Source organism: Haliaeetus albicilla, chromosome Z, assembly GCF_947461875.1.
Source record: "Haliaeetus albicilla chromosome Z, bHalAlb1.1, whole genome shotgun sequence".
NCBI lineage: Eukaryota > Metazoa > Chordata > Aves > Accipitriformes > Accipitridae > Haliaeetus > Haliaeetus albicilla.
Window position 1 is genome coordinate 33181758 of NC_091516.1, and position 21563 is coordinate 33203320.

The 21563-nt window shown below is 37.0% G+C and overlaps 1 protein-coding gene across 9 annotated transcripts in view; it reads left to right on the plus strand.

Moving 5' to 3' along the window:
• Positions 1 to 21563, plus strand: part of AOPEP (aminopeptidase O (putative)) — a 214864-nt gene that overhangs the window by 85129 nt on the left and 108172 nt on the right. For 8 of the 9 annotated variants that reach the window (XM_069776426.1, XM_069776425.1, XM_069776428.1 and 5 more), the window contains 4 exons: positions 8684 to 8873; positions 10692 to 10801; positions 15692 to 15794; positions 15913 to 16020. In XM_069776426.1, coding sequence (XP_069632527.1) covers positions 8684 to 8873; positions 10692 to 10801; positions 15692 to 15794; positions 15913 to 16020 — 511 coding nt within the window. The remainder of the gene's footprint in view (positions 1 to 8683; positions 8874 to 10691; positions 10802 to 15691; positions 15795 to 15912; positions 16021 to 21563) is intronic. The other variant, XM_069776427.1, reaches the window with a different exon arrangement.

Here is a 21563-nt window from a genome sequence, read left to right on the forward strand (position 1 = left end):
ATAGACTTGACAGTGTTGGATTTGCACTAATTCTTTTAAGTAAAATGAAAGGCTTCAGAAAATGGATTTCTAGGTACCAGTTCTTAAAAGCAAGAATTGTGGGTGATACTGCATATGGGCAAAAATTAGATCACATGCAAATTGGATAATTCTCTTAATCTCATTGTACACTCCCACATTTGTAGTTGGCACAAGAAGCAAGAGTGTATTAGATATGAACTGAAAATTTAAAAGAATTGGATCTGTGCCTCTTTTATGATTTGAGAAGTTCTGATTTTTTTTTTTAAACTCTAAGCTTTACATTTTAATTTATTTTTTTCTTAGAAATAGCAGGGATTTGTAGCACTCCCTCCTCCAGTAAAGTTTGGGATTTCCTGAATGATTCAGGAATATATCTGGAGTTTTCTCGGTCTGCAAGTGAAGTACTTGCGATAGGAATCCTTAAAAAACAGGAGCATTCCTTAGGTTTGGTTTGGTTTGTGATTCTACGCTAACTGTTGCTTGTAGAAATTTAATAAGAACCACTTCTGCCTTCAAGCAGATTTCACTTCCTTGCTGCTTTTAGAACTGTGATACCACAAGGCTTTACATTGAGAAAAGAATCCCAAAAAACTTGAAGAACAAGCAATCTCTTTTCCTTTTTTCTTGTTGGTTTGGCTTTTTTGTTGTTATTTGTTGTTTGTTCTGGTATGTGTGGATAAAAGCTTTCTTCTGTATATTAAATGAGAAAAAAATGACCCATTCTTTATTTTATTTTGTCTTGTCCATGCCAGCTTTTGAAACCACTAATGTATAGGCCCTTAACTTGAGTGAATTTTCACTGAATATGGAGAAGCAGATACATTTTGGTGTTTCTATCTGACTATTTATCATAGTTGGTTATTTCCCCTTCAGCTCTCAGCTGTGTTGTTATCTGCCAGAAACTTCATGATGTAGTAAAAGGAAATCCAGGTCTTCCAGTAATAACAATAATGGAAAGCTACATATAATGAAATCCATCCATGATCAAATAATATCCATCAGTGACAAATGTCATCATTTAGACTGGAACTGAGGAATGTTGTTAGAGACTGTTCATCATACGAATCATTTCAGCAAGAATAGAAAGAATAGTTTGAAAAGGCTCTGAAACAAATGCTATGTGCATTTTTAATATAAAACAAGAGAGTCTTTTTTTTTTAGTCTTCCCTTTGGTATATGAGAAGGAAATCTAAAAAAAAATTATCACAAAAATCCATTTTATATTTATAAAATGAGAGGTGTAAGTACATCTATCTACATCTGTTTCCATTACCCTCTTCTTGATAAAATAATATGATCAATTAAAATGATTAATTACAATGATCAATGTCCGTTAGTTGCTATTTTCTGTTCACTTTTTTTATTTCAGCAAGTGCTTAAGGTTAATTTTGTAGTTCTAATCTTATAAATCAGTTTTAAATGAGAGAGAATTAATGTAAATATGTGGTTCTAATAGAGATTTTCCACACTATTATTTGTTATTAACCATTTTAACATGGTTTATAGCATAGCTTTTTTTTTTTTCCCCTCTTCATTTGGCCATTTTCTAATATTTGGAAGCACTAAGAGAAATGTGGTAAAAGTTTCATATGAAATCTGGAATTTAGCAAATCCAGAATGTAAACCAAATATTGCATTTATATGTGTATATAAAGTTCTTACTGAAATCAGTGAGAACGTGATATTTTCTCTGTCTCCTCAGACATGAACAAAATTTTCCCTTCAGCCTCTGAACCTCTTTTGTGATGCTACCTATGTCAGCAAGAGTAGAGATGTTTTATCATTGTTGTAATCTTGCATCAGCTGTCTTATGTCAAACTGTCATGGTTTAACCCCAGCCAACAACTAAGCACCACGCAGCCGCTCACTCACTTCCCCCCAGTCCAGTGTGATGGGGGAGAGAATCAGAAGGAAAAAGGTAAAACTCATGGGTTGAGATAAGAACAGTTTAATAGAACAGAAAGGAAGAAACTAATAATGGTAATAATAACAATAATAAGATGACAATACTAATAAAAGGATTGGAACGTACAAAACAAGTGATACACAATGCAATTGCTCACCACTTGCTGACAAATGCCCATTTAGGTCCCAAGCAGTGATCTGCCCCCCCAGGCCAACTCCCCCCAGTTTAGATACTGGGCATGAAGTCACATGGCATGGAATACCCCTTTGGCCACTTTGGGTCAGCGGTCCTGGCTGTGTCCCCTCCCAACTTCTTGTGCCCCTCCAGCCTTCTTGCTGGCTGGGCATCAGAAGCTGAAAAACCCTTGACTTCAGTCTAAACACTACTTGGCAACAACTGAAAACATCAGTGTGTTATCAACATTCTTCCCTTACCTGAATTTCTTATTCTACCCTAGATAATTAACCTTTTTAAAATATGCTTACATAAGCCATTAGGAAACAAAATCTGGAGAACTCCAAAAAAGGTTCATGCCCTGCAAGTTCCTTTTTGTGATACAGAATGTGTAAGATGAAGTGAGCTAGAGCTGCTGTTAAGCATTCTGGGTGCATCAGAGGTCCACTGACACATAGCTCCTCAACTCCACAGTTCTTACTTGGGTTGACTGCTGGTTGATCTTGTCAGCTCTAGTTCCTGATGAGCTTATTACAAAGTTCGGTTAGCTCATTGGCAATACTTGGATCCCACACATCAGACTGCAGTCCACATGTAAAATACAATGTTCTTTCCTTCCTTCTTGGTTTACATCCCGAGTCAGAACATTTGAAGCAGGTAGGATTTATTACCATCCTATGACTGCAGCAGGATATCAACCACAGATAAGTTGTTTCCTGAATTTGTTTTTTTAATTAAAGGACTTTTTTTGACTTAGCACTGTCAATGTGGGAAATTCTTGTAACCCTTCTGTGGGAAGTGATAGTTTCAGTCTATCATTTTAACATTGTATGTTTTGGTTGGGTGATGGAGGACAGAAGAGCCTAGCCCCAGAAGAAAACTGGAACTTCAAAACAGAGCATAGTTTAGAAAAAATTAGAAAGAATAAGGCACATTTTTGGCAAAACTGGTGCAAAAATTGAAACCTCCAAAATGGTTCCTGTCTGCTAGATGTCCATTTTGTTAGGCAACTAAATAAATATCTTGTTTTAAAAGGTACAGCTCTGCATTTTATACTTTAAGTCCTTTAAGATAGAATTATGAAATATGAATCCTACTTTTAGGATTGACTGTCCTATGGTATTCAAAGAAGAAGTTACTAGATGGTATCACCCTGTATGTGGTTAGTTCCCATCAATCTAGTTTTAAAAGAAAAAAGAAATTCTTCAGTAGTTTGGTTTGTTTCTTGACTTTTATTATTTTTTTTTAATTGTTAAAAAAATAAAAAATACTGGCGATTCTTTTTTTAATACTTTGACCTTTTACTTGTGTAAAAGTTTCAGAGCAAGTTATGATTGAAATTTTGAGGAAATTTATGCAAATATATACATGATATAGCATGAAACAATATAGCATATTTTTTCATTTGTGAACATAAAGTTAAGAGAATTGAATTATGGGGAATGAGTTGGGTTTGGGTTGATACAGTTTTCCTTTAGGCTGATCTTATATTAGCTTGGAGTGCATCAAATTCTTTTGTTTATTTTTTGAACCACATCAAACCTATATCCTTTTTGTTCAGGCCAGTATGATCGGTCCTTTTGCAGTAGCAAAGTAAGGTCTCCTGGCATATAAAAATTACATATCAACTCTTGTAAGTATTTTCAATGTGGTTGAGTTTATTTTTGTTATTCATAAAGTTCCAGAGCAAATTTGGTATCTGAAGAAAATTTACAAAATTTCCTCTGTGAATAATGTCTCGACAAATCAAATAAATAGTTGACTTGTAAATCCAAGGACATTGGAAGGTGGTGTATGTCACAGTTATATGTGATAAATACATACTTTCTTTTTATTAAGGTTTTTACTTAAAGGCTTTTCATTTGGTGTAATATGGGATTGGAGATAATGAGAAATATCAAGAGTTGTTAACAAACCCAGTTGTCTGTGTAGCAGCTGTTTGAGTGTGTAGTCTTTTTCCTTTCACGGTATAATTTCTTCAGTTTTATGCCAAGTACCGGTTTTGCTGTTGAACAGTAATAGAGTTTCTCCTGAGAGGATTTCACCCTTGTTAATACACATCCTGACTAATTGGGTTAGTACAGCAAAATAAGAGTGAAGTGATTGTCTGCCAGTTCATGGAGCAGCTGCTGCTCAGGTGTTCAGATCATTAATTAGGTGCTTGACTGAAATTTGAATGTTGAATTGCTGTACTGAGTTGGCTGATACCATCCTCCTTCCAACACAGAGGGGTTGGTCTTTCCCTATTGCCTACCCATGTATTATTGCATGATTTATGGAGTAAAAAGTTAGTCATCTGCTCTAGAATGACTTTGAGCAGTAACTTCTAGTCACTTGTTGGTTTCCCATTATGGTGCTAGGAAGGGAAAACTTTACAAAGTTTCCATTATTTCTGGACCAGAGTATTCTAACTACTGGTTCCTTGTCTCTGCAACTGCATCTGCATGTATATTTGAGTTTCTGGTACGCTATAAACCTAGGAGATTAAAAAGGAAGATTGTCTCTGTAGCTCTCTCAGTACTGGATTGTAACATACACCGGAGTGCTGGAGATTATAGAGGTAAGTAGGTGGATGTTGCATGTTCTTGTGTCTGCATTCCAATGGCACAAGTGTCCTCGAAGGTAAATTAAGCTATCATTTGAAGATACCGCAGACAATACGCTAATACTGTTCTTTGTATCACCAGAATAATGTAGGCTGAAGGCAACTGATGAGAGATTTCACAAACTGTATGTAAAGAGCTGTCATTTAATTGTCTAACTTTCTCAAATTCCAGTATGTTGAAAGATATATCTTAATTTTAATGTGTTCCTATGGAAATATTTTAAGAGAGATTTCCCATGCTCATTCTACATGTTTAAGGGATTTTCTAAAAGTACAATAACCATCTAACCCATTTACTATCTGACTACCTTTTTCTAAATAGGAAAAGGTAAGCAATATGCGGAATACTATCAAAACATGAAAAATAATTTTTTTTTACTATGTAACTTCCATCTGTAATAGTGATCTTGACTCCAGAAGCATAATTTTCCAGCTGATACTGTCTTGGCTCTGTTATTTCAAAAAATACATAAGAAAATGTATCTGCAAATCCCTGTGTGTTAAGTGGGAAAGACTCCTGCTTCAAAAGGAATGGAACAAGTCTGTTAGAAATGAGCTTCATGTTCCTAGCTTAAATGTGTACTTAAGTTCTTGCATGTACCTTTGGCTAGAGTTGTGCCATGTGTCTCATCTGGTTTTGTGTCAAAACACAAAGACAGCCAAAGATAGCACACTGCTGCAGCCTGCGTGCAAAGCAGCATCTGCATCTAAGTTGTAAGTCTGGAGAGAAAGTTTTGCAAAACTGCTTTCAGAGATCTGGCCTCTGAACTGGTCAGGCCACTGTTCAGAGCTCTAAGACTCATTGGAAATCTTTTATTTGTTAAAGAGACCATTTATTAAGAACATCTACATGGGTGGATTTGGATGACTGGAACATCAGGATGCTTTGGCCTTTCACACCAAAAATTTCTTTCCCATTGGAGCTCAGTTTTCCCTTCATATGCATTCATACCATAGTTACAGTGTTGAGATTACCCTTGACTGCAGTTTAACTGGGATAGGGAACTTGCTCCTTCTTTCAGTCAAATGGTACAAAGATCTAAGTTATGAGGGTGGTCAGAATAATAACTTTTTGCTTTAAAAGTGTAACAAAGTGTATACTTCTTGAAAACAAGTCATTAACTTCTTTTTCTGTAAGAGCCATTGGGAACTTGTCCAGCTTGCTGGGAAGGGCTGGTGGGGTTTTTGTTTTTTCTGCTGACTGGGAGAGGTTTCCCATCTTCCTTACCATATCCAGCTAGCCTGTTCTGGCCTGCTTTAGAAACTTGGGCCAGACTTGAAAAGTCATTAGCTAGAGGCATTTATAAGCTGCACATACCTTGTCAGTTCTTCATGTAATTGCTGAGGTGAATAATTTTTGTCCATTCCTAGTGTATTAATGGATTTCTTTTCTTTTCAATTCCAATGAAAGCAACTGATATCAAGCCTTATAATTTTTTCCTAGTAAATCAAATGGATGGTAGGAGGACCGAATTCCTATTCTGGTTAAAAAGAAAAGTTTTTGGCTATTGCAATTTAATCATCATTCTGATTATCTTATTTTTCACATAGGCACTTGCTTGAATTATTGAGTGTTTCAGGAACAACAGTGATAGGAACAGTGTGCAATGAATAACATTGCACATCCTAGATGATGTAAAAAAATGTAGATTAGTTGGTATCAGTAGGGGTGGAGCAGAGTTTCTGGAAGTCAAGCATGTACTGGAAATAATACATAGACTCAAACTTCTCCCCAAACTAATAGGTGCTGGACATATTACAGAAACATGTTCAGTCTTTGATAAAATTACTCTTAAGATAAATGGGAGCTTTGCACTGCTCTGTAGTGGTATCTGTTGCTATATGAGGCTCTGAATTGTAGATATAGCTGCTTGTTAAGGGCAAACAAAAGGAATTATTTAAGGTGTTCTCAGGTGAGGAAGTTGCTGGCTGTACTTAGACTCTAAAATTCTACTGCAGCACATAATCTTATTTTTGGCCTCTTAGGAAGTTGTATTCTTATTCTTTGGCCAAAATTTAACTCATACACATTTTTCTCACTGAAGTGATTTGTAGTCCTTCTATAGAGGAGAAGATTGTCCAAATGTGGCATTTCTATTATTTAAGTGATTGGAAAAAGCAGGAAATACAATCTTTACTTTTATTGTGTATTTACCTATGGTAGACTTAAAATGCAAACCATTCTGTGAGCCTGTTTATAAGGCATGGAGTTACTTTTGTTTTGGTTAACCAAGTGGCCGACAGGCTGCCAGCAGTATGTCTGGAATGTTATTTATTTGGTCCATTTCTGCAGTTTTTCTTTGTAGCAGTGTACACATGCCACAGTTAGGGGTCATTTCCTTACAACTGACCAAAGTAATACCACCAAAGCTGCGGTTATTCTTCTCATCAGGGGCTTTATAATAAAAGGTTCATCATGTTCTGCAGCTTCTGCGCTCGCACTTTTCCCCCCATCTCTTCCTCTCTCACTTCTCTTAATTGGAATTGCTTTTGGCAAAGATTTGGAGAGCTGCTGTTTTTTCTTGCTTTATTCTCTGTGACTTGATTCCTCTACTAGTGCTTGAATTTCTTACATTGTTTCTTACAATGCCAACTGATTAAAATGTATTCACTTGCTTTGCTGGATGACTATTATTTTTTTATAAGGAGATGGTTATTGAGTATGTTTTTCTATTTAAGCGTATATCATATTTTATGGCCTGTGTTCCAGACATTCAACTGGTTGCAAGAAAACTGTGGGTGTTTTAACATTTCAATCGGAAGGGTAGGGCGGGTGGGGAAGCTCTTTGGAATGCTGACTAATAATATTTGACTCTTGGAAATGTCTTGAGGCCATGCGCTCCCCTCCCGTGCTTGGAAGGCTAGACTTAGTTTTAAAGACCTGTGGACTTGAAGGTATTACCGTTGTGCCTTGTTTCCTTTCTGACTGGCTGGAGTTGAGAAAACAGTTGACATGCAGATTATGGATGCTGAGTGTTAATGCAGGAATACTCTGCAGATGGTGGTCTTGGTTTGTGCCCTTGCTACTCCTGCCTGTGGTATGGTGCCCTGTTAATCCCTTGCATGTTAGTCAGAGGGCTTCATTCTGCTACTTTTCTTTCCTAGATGTACTTTCAAAAATTATGTAACTTTTGAGATGTTAGCATCTGTAATGTCTATAAGCACAGCCGAAGTTGCCTTCCAGCAGAACATAAGTTGGTAACTGCAGTAACTTGCAATTCAGTGTAAATGTTTTTAATAGCAGAGCAATAATTCCTAACAGGTTTCTTTGCCCCCAATTTCTTTTTACAATACTTGAGTCCAGAGCAGAGTAGGTACAGATTAGGCTGTTCTCTCCCCTGTTGTGAAAAGTGGGTATTTAGTAAATATCGAGTCTCCTTCTCACTGCTGTGCTTGTGGTAAAGGATGTTCTCCTTCCTCTGCATTTGCAGAAATTATTAACTCTTATTGTCAGATGGTATCTTTTTAGCTTGTTTTAAGTTTTAACAAGCACTTGTGCTTTACTATACATGGCTCTTGTTGCTTTTGGATAGTGATTTGTTTTCTGTATAAAATGTTTCTGCTTTATTTATTTCCAGCTTTGATCATTTAACTGATAAATACTTGCTGCCTATATACGCACCTGCTCATCTTTTATTATCCTGGCTTATATATAAATGCTTCTATTGAAATAAATAAGTCTTGTAATTTGAAAAATATAAAACTTTGGTTTAAGTTACTTCTTACAGGTAATAGCTGTTTGACGGTTGAATACAAAACAACTACTTGGCAGAATTTTAGTTTGATTTTCTGCCAACCAACAATAAAGTATAACCTAATTCCTAAAAATGCCTGAGCTATAAACTATCAGTCATGACCTAGCATGCATATAGTAATAAGAGGCTGACAAGGCTAATAAAGCCTATATATTATTATGGCAATACAGTGCATGTTTTAACAGGTCAATAATGTATTTGTCACTCATTCCTATTGTGCAGCCCACACATCATCTTCCTGTCACAGAGTGTACTACCAGGAGGGAGCCATCTCTGTGGAACACGTCTGTGCCATGAAATTGCTCATGCTTGGTTTGGACTAGCCATTGGTGCTCGTGATTGGACTGAAGAGTGGATAAGTGAAGGGTTTGCCACTTTTTTAGAAGATATATTTTGGGCTAGGGCACAACAGGTAAGGTGATGATACATCACTTCTCAATTGAATTATGTGGAAATCAAAATTATATATCCCGCTGTGAATTAGGTATAAATTATAACTCCTGTGTTATGAAGATAAGTCTTTTAAAATAATACTGGAATTTGCATGCTAATTTGATTTTTAAAAAAAATAAATTAAAATAAAAGTCCTTCCTGATCCACAAGGAACACTAATCTTTACAGAGGTAGAGGTCAGTGCAAATAAGAATGGAAACATCTGTTTGTCAATGATTACCTTTCCACAAACGTACTACTCAGTTATTAAAATTCAGCTGTCAAACAGCTGCTCTGCATTCCTTCCACTTGTATTGTGTTCCTGAAACTGGAGCAATCAGCAGAGTCTTACTGAATATTGTAATATGCAGGTACCTAATGAAAATGGTCTGGTTTTGTCCAGTGGACAGCCAAGAAGCGTACTCAAAACAAAATGGAAGCTGATGAAATGGCCATCAGCACTTAAACTTTTTTTCCTCTTATACTGCCTAGCAAGAGTTACTGTCATATCAGAGGCTTAGAAATCATTGTCTGCCTTAAAGTGGAAAGCTCATAAGCTGCATATCAGCTAGTAAAGTGGTTTTGTGATCCAATTTGTATTTTTGTTGTACCTCTGCTACCACAAGCATTTTGTGCGTTAGTGATTTTTTTTCCTGTGCTTTTGTCAGGCCATGGTTCTACCCCTTAAGTCTGCAGAGCTTCATCTGTGGAAGAGCAGATGGCTATGGGAACTGACATCATATACTCTTCTGAACCTCCATTTTATTAAGTATCAGGCATATTTATAGCACCAAACAAAACAGAATTCCTTGTCACTTACCATGTTTCTGGAACAAGAAAGAGAGGAAGGCTGTCCAAACAATTTGCTTTTCCCTTCTGGTCCTAAAACTCACTGCCGCCCTTACACTGAGCTTCACTCCTCTGCTGTGAGCTGTTCACATTAATTCTATGCTTTTGTGAGTCACTTGAAAGCATTTTCATTATAGTAGACACCCTTCCATGTAGCTGAATGGAAAGGAGGAAACAACAGAACAGGGTGATTAGTGCCCTTGTTAATTTATAAGGTCAGAAAATTGCTTTTTCTTTTCCTTTTTAGACCTATTGAGTAGTTTTGGTGCTGTGCAATTGTACAGTTGTAGGATTATGAGTATATTCCATAGTGCCTGACAATAATTTCAGTTGTGACTGAAATATTGGTGTAATGCACGATATTAGCTGCTTTTGCTTTCTCCCATGTTCCATCTTTTCTTATAATAGAGAAGCATAAATTAGTAGTCATTTGTAAGCTGACAACCTGACATTTATTTCTGTTAATATTATGTAAATGGGGGGAAATACAACAGGGAGCTTTCACGAGTGTGGCAGTAGTAGTAGGGAAGAGCAGTGAAGTCTGGACACAAAGCAGCTCTTTGCTTCCAAGCTGGGAAGAGTAAAGATGTAACCAAAGCCGCTATGCCAGGTATCTGTACTGTATGTTCAGTTCACTCATTGCCAGTCACTAAAGGGAAAACATGCCCATCTCTCTCCTCAGGCAGAACTATTTAACTGACTATTGATTTGATGTGCACAGTGAGGCTTCTGTTTTGCTTAGTGCCGCTATTAACTCTCATAGCGGCAACTGATATTTTTTGGTTATGGGTTGTTTATGGTTTGGGTTTGTTTTTTTTTAAATCGTGGATACTGGTACTGTTTCCTGCATGTTCTCCACATTAAAGGGAAACAAAACAAGTTTTTCTTTCTGAAAATTATTCTCTGTTGGGAAACAGCGATCAGTGATCTGTGGTTTTTGTATACTAAGCAGCTGTCACATGATGAAGTAAAAGGGCAGCAGGAATTGAAAGCTTTACTTCGCTGGCGCCGACTCAGAGATGAGGTGCAGAACTCTGAAGAAGAGCTGCAAGTTTTAAGGTAACAATATGACAGTGTAATCTTCGCTTTTGCATGTTCTCTGTCTCCTGTTTTCCACCATTTTCTCTCTTCAAAGGATATACACCCAAATCATCTGATTAAATCCACTGCATTTCCTTATTTCCTTCTGAAGAAAAAAGAAAAGTCAAATTAAATTGACTAGGTTATTCATCTTCTGTATAATGCAATTGCTTTTCTCTTTGTTATAGAAAGCTTTCAAAAATCATGGGATTTAGTTTGATATAAAATGTCTCTAAGGACTTTACAAGAGCCTCTATTCAGGGAAAAAGAAAAGGCCGTTTCCTGAGCAAAGTTCAGTGTTTGAAGCCGTAACAGATTCATTTTCTGTGGCTGAAGACAAGCACATACAGGAGTATGGTATCTAATGGCCAAGCTGAATGAAACTTTAAAAAACAAAGGAAAAAGCATAATGAACTATATAAATCTACTTTCTCTTTAGAAATGACTAACAATGATAATATTTAAATAAGATTTGGGACTTTAGGTACCAGATGCTGAGCTGAAGGCTTCTTCTTATGTAGCTAAAGACATTAGATCAAAAAAAGATTCTTGCTTTGCTAATGATTAATAATCTACGCTGTTCTGATTGTGTGTTGGGAATTTGCCATAGTCCTTTATCTTGAATGACTGCCTAACACCACTGCTGCTTGTCTCCCCACAGTATTTGACCAAGAAAAACACGTTTACTAATCCTAGCTCAAATTAGGCCTACACTGACCAAATCATGGAATTGCAGGGACGGATTTCAAGAAATTATGTAGACCACTCTCCTACCCTGAAATACAGGCAGTATACACAGACCATCTTAAGCAAGTTTTTACTAACACGCTCTTAGAAACCTCCAGTAAAAAAGTTTCCACAGTACCTAGCTAAGCTGTTTTAGGGTTAACAGTTAAAAATTGCTTCCTAATGCACAGTTGAAATATTGTTTATTTCAAATACTGGAGGTTTCTTCTTTTCTTTTACCAAGGGGAAGTGAAGAACAAATTGATCCCCTTCTTCTAAATAATCAACTTTTAAATGTTTTTGGAAGACTGTTGCCATTTCATTCATTTTGAGGTCTTCCCTTCTTTTTGTGCTTTCCCAGTAAGCCTAAAAGCCTTTTACATTTGGGCATTAGAGACTGTTCACCAACACATAAATTCCTCTCTGGCCTCATGTCATCTGAAAACATGTCATCAACTGCATAACTGTTTTACTTCATGTTTATCGATGAATTGTATATCCTACATGTAAGCAGTCAGTGAAGTTACACATTTGCAAGTATGCGTTTTGATGATAGGTGTAAATACAAAAGCAAGCTTTATCACTAGCTGTCATACAGCTGTTCCCAGCACAACTACTGATTGACAGATGCTGGGAGTTTTGTTTGTTTGCTTTAAAATAAATTATTTTTAGGAACATTGGTTCATGTGATATGAAGCTTATCTGGATGTGTGTTTTCCGTTTTCAACATTATGGAATCAGGTTTGTTGTCTTTTGCATTAATTATGTAGTTGTTACTTTTAATAAAATGTGTATATGTAAATTTTTAAAATCATTTGTCTAGGGCCCTAAATATCCTTTGTAGTTTGAAACTCAGGAAAGATTGATTTATTCTGAAATTGAAACTTAAGCTTTCTATTGACTTCCACTGTTGGTGGACATAAGTGTCCGTAATAAGCATGCTGCTTATGTTTTACATAGTGGTATTCTCAATGCTAATACAAAAGAATGACAAATCATTTACTCATTTGAAAAAATATGCCTCTAATATACATTTCAGGAGAGGAACATGTTGCCAGCTTGGGATTCTGGCAATCTCTTCCTCTCTGATGTCTCTAGTTTCCTATGGTTGCATTTAAGGACTCTCCACTGGTTTCAGTCAGATGTAAATATTCTCTACTATTTTTGTGGCATGGACTTGAATAGGTTCTCTCTTTGCATGTTTACTGTGGGTTTTTTTTAATTTTCTTCTTCCTTCTGAAAGTATGTCCATGTGCTTTCTAGAGTCAATACACAAGAGAGAAAATTTCAGTCTTGGCATTGCACTGGGTTTTGAGTCTGTACTGAGGCTTGCACTAGTTCAAGCTTGTGTTTTTATACAAGGACATTAAAAGTAAATAACTGTCTGTTACTTCTTACCAATTAAATCAGGAAGAAAAAAAATCAGCCAATGCACTCTTCCTAAGCATAAGCTTATTCCTCAAATACTTTTTTTGTTCCCTGCTGGATGATCATATGATTTTCTGTGCTTTCTCCTGACAGCAGGAAAACCCTGCCCAAACCTTGTCAGCTGATCCTATTAACTTTTGATCCCGCAGACGAATACCTCTTCAGACTAGGTGAAAGCCACTTGTCAAACTGGTCATCAGCATGATGTTTCTTGTTATTATGGATATTTGAGGTTATGTTATAGTAGCATCCCATAAGCTACCTGTGAAAAGAACTGAAAGAAATGTGAAATGAAATGAAATTAAATGAAAGAGATAAGTGTCTTTTCAGCAGGCAGCAGCTCTGAAAGGCAGCACCAGCAAATCTTAGTATTGAAGAAGGAATCTGTGGCACTGTAGTGCTCATACAGGATAATTCAGACAGAATCCTATGTATTTTCTCACAGAGTTTGAAGCAAACCTGCAGGGATAAAAGCACCTGTGAAATATATCCTGGCACTCATTTTGCTGGCAAGCATCAACACTGGCACTCTCATCCAGTCTCTCATGTTACGAAAGCAAAGAAGCTTAGAGAAGTCCATTTTGTTCTGTGGAATAAAGCTGGTGTTGAGATTGTTTCATGTCCTAGCCCTTATGACTGAACCTCAGCTTGTGATTCTTCATTAAGACAAACCAGTGTTCATATCTAAACTCTTGAGTTCCACTTGAGTCAAAGTCCATTTCCCTCCTGAAGCAACGGTCTCTCACTGCTCTGTACATTTTTAAAGAGTTTTGTTCTATCACACTGATAGGATACATGCCTTTCAGATGGTCTCTTATAGAGGTTTTCAGGACTACCTAGGGCATCAGAGCATTTAATTACCAAGGATTTCCTGGTGAGTTGTACTTTCACTTTGTACAATGTACTTTGCCACCCAGCAAACAAAGCAGCATCTTTTACTTTGTTCAGAAATTTGCCAGTATCTAAAATGTGCCACATAGCAGTTTGAATACCTTGAATCAGCTTGCCTTTAGCATTATGCCTAGTTTCATCTACTAGGTTAGATGCCAGGTTTTGTAGGTCAGTGTAACAAACTTTCAGTCTCTGTACTTTCAATGTGTTGTAAATATAGTAAGCATTGCTTTAAAATAGTGTGCTGAAGTACTGACAGCAGAGAACAGGGTAACTTTATGAATATTTACACTCTTTTGTAGAAAGTATCAGGGGTACATATACATCCTTTGCAGAAGGAAGTTCTTCAGTACCATCATCCAGATGGGATATTGCTTTCTAGTCACCTACTAGGATCTACACAGGCACAAAGTTGGAAGAGGAAGGAAGGAAGTATGGTTGTGTAATTTAGAATAATTGTGATTATGGGAGGTATTTCAGTTTACTGTGGATCCTGTAGCCTGTGCTTGCACTCCATTTTTCAAAATCTATAGACTGGGCTATTTATTATGAGAGAAATGAAGCAGTTTTGGCTTTTTATATATGCAGATAACAATGAAAAGTCGCAAATGAAATGCCAGCAGGCCTTCCTTCCAGGAGGCTGACTCAGAATGGAAATAGGTGGACCTCTTCTCTCGTGTAGTGGGTCTGCAATGATTACATGGTCTTGAAGAACTGGAGTTAACATAGGTTAAGAAATCAGTTATTGGCACAGGATAAGAAATCAGTCATGGATCTCCTCCTTTCAATGTTGAAGGAATATCTTCCTTGAAAGAAAATATGGACTATAGCACGATAAAGGACTGTGTTAGGAACAGTGTGAAATTGAATCTGCATTTTTTCCCTGTTTTATTTTAAATAGTTATATTTTATCAAGATTTTACTATGAAGTGGATTTCATGTGCACAGGCCCTAAATACAGTGACTAAAGGGGGCGGGGGGAACAGCTTAACACTCTGGACAAAACTCTGATAGGAAACTATTACACAGATACAAAAAAGGAAGAGTGTTTTCCTCAAAGCAGACATAGATATGCAAGAAATTTGATCACAGGGATTAGCTCATGAGAAGTGTATGAGTGATGTGGTTTGAAGAATCCTGCACTGCTGTGGCCTCTGTTGCCCCTATTCTGTAGAAGTGAGGGAAAAGATGTTTGGTTTCCAAAACTGCCCATTTCAAAATCCACACTTAGAATTGGAGAGGTTGTTTCAGTCACAGTGTTAGGCTCCTAAGACAGACATCTTTTCTCAGACCACTGTTAGCTGGGATGTTTTCTGGAGGGAAGAAAAAAAAGCTAGAGGGCTCTTCAGTACTATGCCTGTGAAGGCACTGCTTCCAAATGAAGAAAAAATATTCGCATAGCTTCTCTTTAGTTTCACTCTGTGCTCATAAGAGCCTAGAAGTCCTCCACACTTTACTGCTGTGGATTAGTGGCACATCAGATGCTGTATTACATTTTAAAATCAGACAGTGAAGTAGAAGGTTTGTTCTAGACATTATTTTCTGTAAAACCCAAACCTCTGTGTGTGTGTGAAAGGCTTCCTCTTTTAAAACTTCAACTACTTCTCTTCCAACCCCAAGCAGCAAAATGAAAAGCAGAACATTATTTCTTCTGTAGTGTATTGCATGCAGATGAAGGATGTTATTGCAAGTACATTCATGTAAGCTGTTAAGCCAATGTTCAGGTATAAGAAGAGAAATCTCTAGTTGAACATAATGACCCATTCCCCTTCCCTTTTTCTTTACTTGCTTATTCAAGACTTAATTAGTGTGTTACCGTTTCAGGCCCAAAAAGGAGAGCACAGGAGAATTGAGTGAGTCTGGAGCATCTGTTGTCAAACATGGTCTTAAAGCAGAAAAAATCTTCATGCAGGTTCACTATTTGAAGGTGAGTGTTGTCAGCTGATTTTTATTGAAATTGCTTTACTAATATGGTAAAGACTTCTTTCTTCTAGACATCAGCAAATTCATAGCATCCTATTTGTTTCTGGCTTAATTTCTTGCAGGGTTATTTCCTTTTGCGGTCTCTGGCAAGGACAATAGGAGAGGCTTCATACCTTGCATCTTTACGAAAATTTGTCCATAAGTTCCATGGGCAGCTTGTCCTTTCTCAGGTACTGTTCTTGGGGTTGTTCCTCACTTTCTGAAAAAACAAATTACCTAAACTTTGGGTTTCACTATGTAAGTCACCACTTCTGGTTGTGGTGAAAAGACAGAGGCAGTTGTAACTTGGCAATATTGGTGAAATTCCTACCTGCTAGAAGGCTGACTTTTCCTTTCAGGGTGATATATAAATTGGACACCCTGCTGGTATCTGATAATGTAAACAATAGGTGTTGGGGGTTTGTTGTTGTTGTTATTGTGGTTTTTTTAACTTGATGCTTTGGAAGGTCAATGTTCATAGGTGCTGATGTTCTCAAAGATAGGGTCATTTACCATGCTGGAATTGTTTCCTGTAGTTTTTTAGCTCATGGGTTTTGGTTGTGATCAATCAGTCTTTTCCCTGATACCTCTCTGTTTCTGATAGAGAAAAAACACAGAGTAGGAATGTAACTGAAAATTTCTATAAATTGTAACAGTGCATGTACATGACATTTCTGACTTTGTTTCCTTCGCCTCTGCATGCTGCTTCATTCAATGCTTATAATTTCATAGTCTTTCTTATGAGGACGGTTTCTTTCTCACCAAGTCAGAGAGTGATGTCCCCATCACTCTGTGATATTGCACCCACCTGTATTACAGTCTTGTCACAGCCTCCGTATAGGTTTCCTCGTCATGGTCCGTACTTCCATGCTTTCTAAAGCGTTCTGTAACTGAATTATTAATCTGCAAGGGATGTTGAAGATGTGCTGCTTCTTTCTTTCAGTAGACTTTCTCTGACAGTGGTATCATGCAGTGGCAGCCCACTCTGAAGAGCAGTTGTTCTCATAGAACAGTACTTCTTCCTGGACTGGTGGAGGCTTGGTTGTAAAAAGTAATGTTGAATTGGGAATCAGAATCTGCCCTCTCTAAGTCCAACTGCATGTATTAATCACTTGAACTACAGACTTAGCTTGTTCTCTTCCTGTCAGAAATGGTGTATAATTATTCCATGCAAAGTAGAACAGCTTCAGAAGGAAAGACTGATCAAGTCACACCACAGTGTATTCTACCATCTGTTACACAGAGAACCCAGCTGAGGTTATAAATAGAAATTTACCTCCCCCTAGGTCTTTCTGAAAAAGTCCTGTAACCACTGGCTGTAGCATTAAAAGGGAGACTGTCTTGTCCTCCAGTGTCTTGTTTTGAGAAGGGAATGACATAGCTCTCCAAACCCAAAGTTCTAGGAAATCCTGTCATTGGTGATGAATCCAGATTATGCTGTGGCACTGCAGCTTGTTGCTTCGGTAATGCTGTGAAAAAACTGTTTATGCAGGTGTCTGTGAACCAGGTGACTGAACTCACAGTTAAAAACAGGCCTGGAACAATATGACAAGTATCTGGCATCGCTAGAAGAACACTGTGATGAGAGTGAGGGGCAGGGAAAAAGAGAGAACAGGTATAACTGAATTTCTGAAACAAGTTTTTTTGCTGAACTCTGTCTTTTCTTGAGTTATGGTTGAAATCGTTGAGGGGATTCAGTATGGTGATAAATGTCTCCTTGCAACACAGAGTAAGGGCTTCTGATTTTGAGGGAATGGGCTCTAACACTTTCCTGTTTCTTCCAGCCACAGTGATTCTTTGCTCGTGTGCTTGCTGTTTTGAATCTCAGTCTTACAGGGTGAGATGTATGCCCATGTATTTTACAAATAGCTCACAGACTTGTGGATTCTTCTGTATGTCAAGTCACCCAGGCGTTAGGCATAGTAGGTCTACTGCAGCAGCTCTGCCCTGTGGAGGAACTTTTGGGGTGTTAAGGGAGTTAATGTTTCCACTGCTGCAGCTGTTTCCTGTACCGTGGTTCTGAGACTCTGACCAGTTATGTTTGGCATAGTGTGGAAAATGCCAGTGACTATATGAGTCTTGTCTACATTATGGTGTCCAAGATCATAAATATGACACTTTACTATTACACAGCTGGAAACTTTTTGAAAATCACAGAAATCATGAAACTGCTAAAACCAAGAAGCAGCCCAATATTTTAATCTGGTGGTAGGAAAGGTGCTTGCATTTTGGTGAGAAGTAGTCAGGTTGTTGCTCCTGGTTGATGTGAGATGAGTTGAGCCAGTAGACCGCAAAATGTCTTAGCACATTATACTATTAGTCATGATAGCTAGATTGCATTGCAAATGAACTACCCATCTACTACAGACTTCTGCCTTTGTCCAGCACTCTGCTATGAAATGTCAGTTTGCAACTTAACCTAACTCCAGTCTCATAAGATGAAATACTATATGTTGTTTCTGCACCCAGAAACAACCATTTTGGTTATTGGATAAAAAAATTGTTCAGTTTTTAACTATTCAAGCAAGAGTAAGTGATGCTTTTATTTCAGCTTTCTTAGGCTACTTTCTATTTGAATATGTGCAATATATCCATAGCTATGTTCTTAAAGTAGGTCAAAAAAGATACTTTCCTTCAGTTGAAGATACTTGATTTGGTGGAGAAAGAGCTATGTACTATGTAACTTTTACTGTGTGCTTTTTGTGCTTTTACCTTGTTTCACAGCAGCCTAAATCCAGCTCCCATCAAAGTTTCTGGGAAGAGAATTTTACCATCATCCTGTTGTTTGGTCGCTATGTTAAAAATGCAAAGGGGATAGGACTATATCCAGTTGTAAATGCATTTACTTTCTTTGTAAGAAATCTTAAAGATTGTATTTATGTCGGTGTCTGGTATAGGTAGATAAGCAATCACAGCAGGACTTGCAAATGCAGAAGCAATGAAGTCAAGTTAGCACAAAGTTTATTATTCAAGTTCTTTCTTCAACAAACGTGCTGTCAGTGTTTAAATTAGTAAAAAATTTAAAATAAATGGAGGTGCAAATGGTACATTTAAATATCATAGTGTTGTACTTTCACCTTGTCCAAAATAATTGTAAAAGTTCCCAGCTTTAGGAGTTGTGGGGACGAGGGAAGGTAAAAACAGTGAAAATAATTGCCCATGTTCTGAATACTAGTCTTGTTTTCAGTGGTGTTTGTAGTATTTTTCCTATATGGGAGCTGCAGGTGCAAGGAAATGACTTCAGATGTGAAACATTAATCAGTTTGCCTTTTTCCTTCATTTTGATTGCATGCTCAGTATGTTTTTAATAGTAGGTTTTGTTTATTTTAGTTGAGTTAGCAACAGACAAGTAAAGCAAGTCTGGAATCTCTGAGAAGGATTTTAAAAAATCTTGCATTTTTCTTTCTGTGAGAGAATTCATTTACTAACTGCTCTGAATGAACTCTTAAAATAATGAATGGAGTGCTACTGACTATAAATAAACAGAAAGGCGTGCAAGTTGCTGATATTCCTAACACAGTTAAAGCTGTTGTTCGGTTTGATATTGAAATAAGAACACCTTGGGAATTGAATTGTTTGCAGACTTTAATTTTCATGTAGTTCTGTCTGCTGTAATAGTAACCCAAGGTCTATAGTGTTCCTCCATCTGATAGAGTTATAATTTGCTACAGTAAAATGACAGTCAAGGAGGCAGTGCTTCAAAAAAATCATAATTTATGCTATTAAAAGTTTTAAAGGCAGACGTATGGATCCAAGCCCACTGTGAATGTACCTATATCAACATGTTCCTGCACACCAATTTGCATGGGCACATACCATTGTCATAATTTTATAAAATTGGTATCGGCACACACAAATCACCATTCAACTATCTTGTTGAACTTCTAAGTTGTAGAACTCTTGTAACTAGAATTGAAAGTCTAAGCATGCAGTGTGCATATATTTTGATGTTTCAACCTATAGAATCTATTATTTAGATAAAAGATTTAACTAAAAATTTGTCTTTGCGGTTTAGCCCCATCTGTTCCATGGTTACTGACCTGTGAGCTTGAGCAAAGAACTATTGACATCAGTGAGGCATGGTATGGACCCTGGCGCTGTCCCATCCACAGCAGCCTCTAGGACAGGGGTCTTTGCTTTCTACACTCTCATGTGCTTGGAAAACAGAAATAGATGGGTCAGTTTTACTCAGATTGCGTTAGTTTCCTGTTCCAATTCTTGCATAAATGCACATATTCCTACTTTTTTGTTAGCTGTGCACAACGCAGCCTTCATTCACTTTCCTTATAGGTATGCATTATGAAACAACCTTTAATTACTACATGATCACCATCCTTTTATTTTTTTTTTTTCCAAAGACCTTTGCCTCATTTATGTAGAATAGGTATTGCTCTCATATGAAGCAGCTGCGTGGTATTTTGTTCTCTGTTCATTGTTCATAAGCACAGTATGCTTTTCCTTCTGTTCAACTTTTTAAGTTTTAACAAGTGTAAGGCATTAAAAAAGACTGCTTCACTAGGTCAGATATTTTAACCTGAGATTAACTGTGTTTAAAACACTTATGTATGTGACAATTGATTAATGTATGGATCAGTTAATTACATTGCATATTTTGACAACCCATTGTGTTCATATATAAAAATCTCACAAGCTTTAGGCTATATCTCTATTTCACTACAAGTATCTTGAAAGAAGGAACATTTGAAATATTGTGCTTGGATTATAATTAAGACTAGGTTAGTAGAAGTTATTAACATGGTATAAGGCAAGATTTTGGGGGGTGAGAAAACTTTTTTCTGATATACTTTTTTCATAATTGTATAAGAAACTGCGTATCATAAAGGACAGAGATCAGAATGAAGTAGTGCTAGAAATGGAATTGGAGAAGAAAGCAGAGTAGTGAAGCTAAAAGGAGCCCAGGTGTTTCATAGTCATGTATAATACAGCTGATAATGTGTCACACATTTTAATGTCCCAATAGTATAGTTGCATAAAAAAAAGGCAAATATCTTTTGGTATCATCTCAAGTGTAAAGATCTTAAAAGAATCAGTAAGTTTTACACATATAATTGTCTTCTACTGGGGAAGTGACACATATAATTGTCTTCTATCAGGGAAGTGACCCATATATCTGAAAATGTCTTGGAACTTTCTGATAAAGTACACAGATCCTTCCCATAGCTGCTGAACTTAATAAGTCTTGAGCTTCAGTCTTCAGCTGTGGAGTACCTTTTTGCATTTCCACTTCTGTTACAGTAGTCTCTCACTCCTCTGCTGACCTAAAGTTATTGTATTTGCTTAGCTTCCATTTAGCATCTTTCAAGCTTAAAATTATATGGTAGCTTGTTATGCAATATCATTTGATAACAAAAAAGATGAAGTCCTTAATTCTGACCAGAGCAAACTGACAAGGGAGCACTCCCAAAGTATATGGGTTTTATCAGTGCCAAATCACAGCTCCAGCTTTTGTTTTATTTAGTGAGATGTATTTTAAAATAATCAGAGTCAAATGCATCTTACATGATTTTCTGCTGGATAGTCTTAAACAGAAGTCCAAAGAATGATTGAGAGCTCTATGTAGAACCATTGATACATAACAAATCTAGTTCCTCATCTTTTTCTTAGGTATATATGTGTGTTCTTACAGTTTTATACATGTAAAATAGAATGAGTCTGTGTTTAAATCAAATTTTAGGTGGTGGTATATTTAGCATTTTTAGTGGGCAGGGAGAAT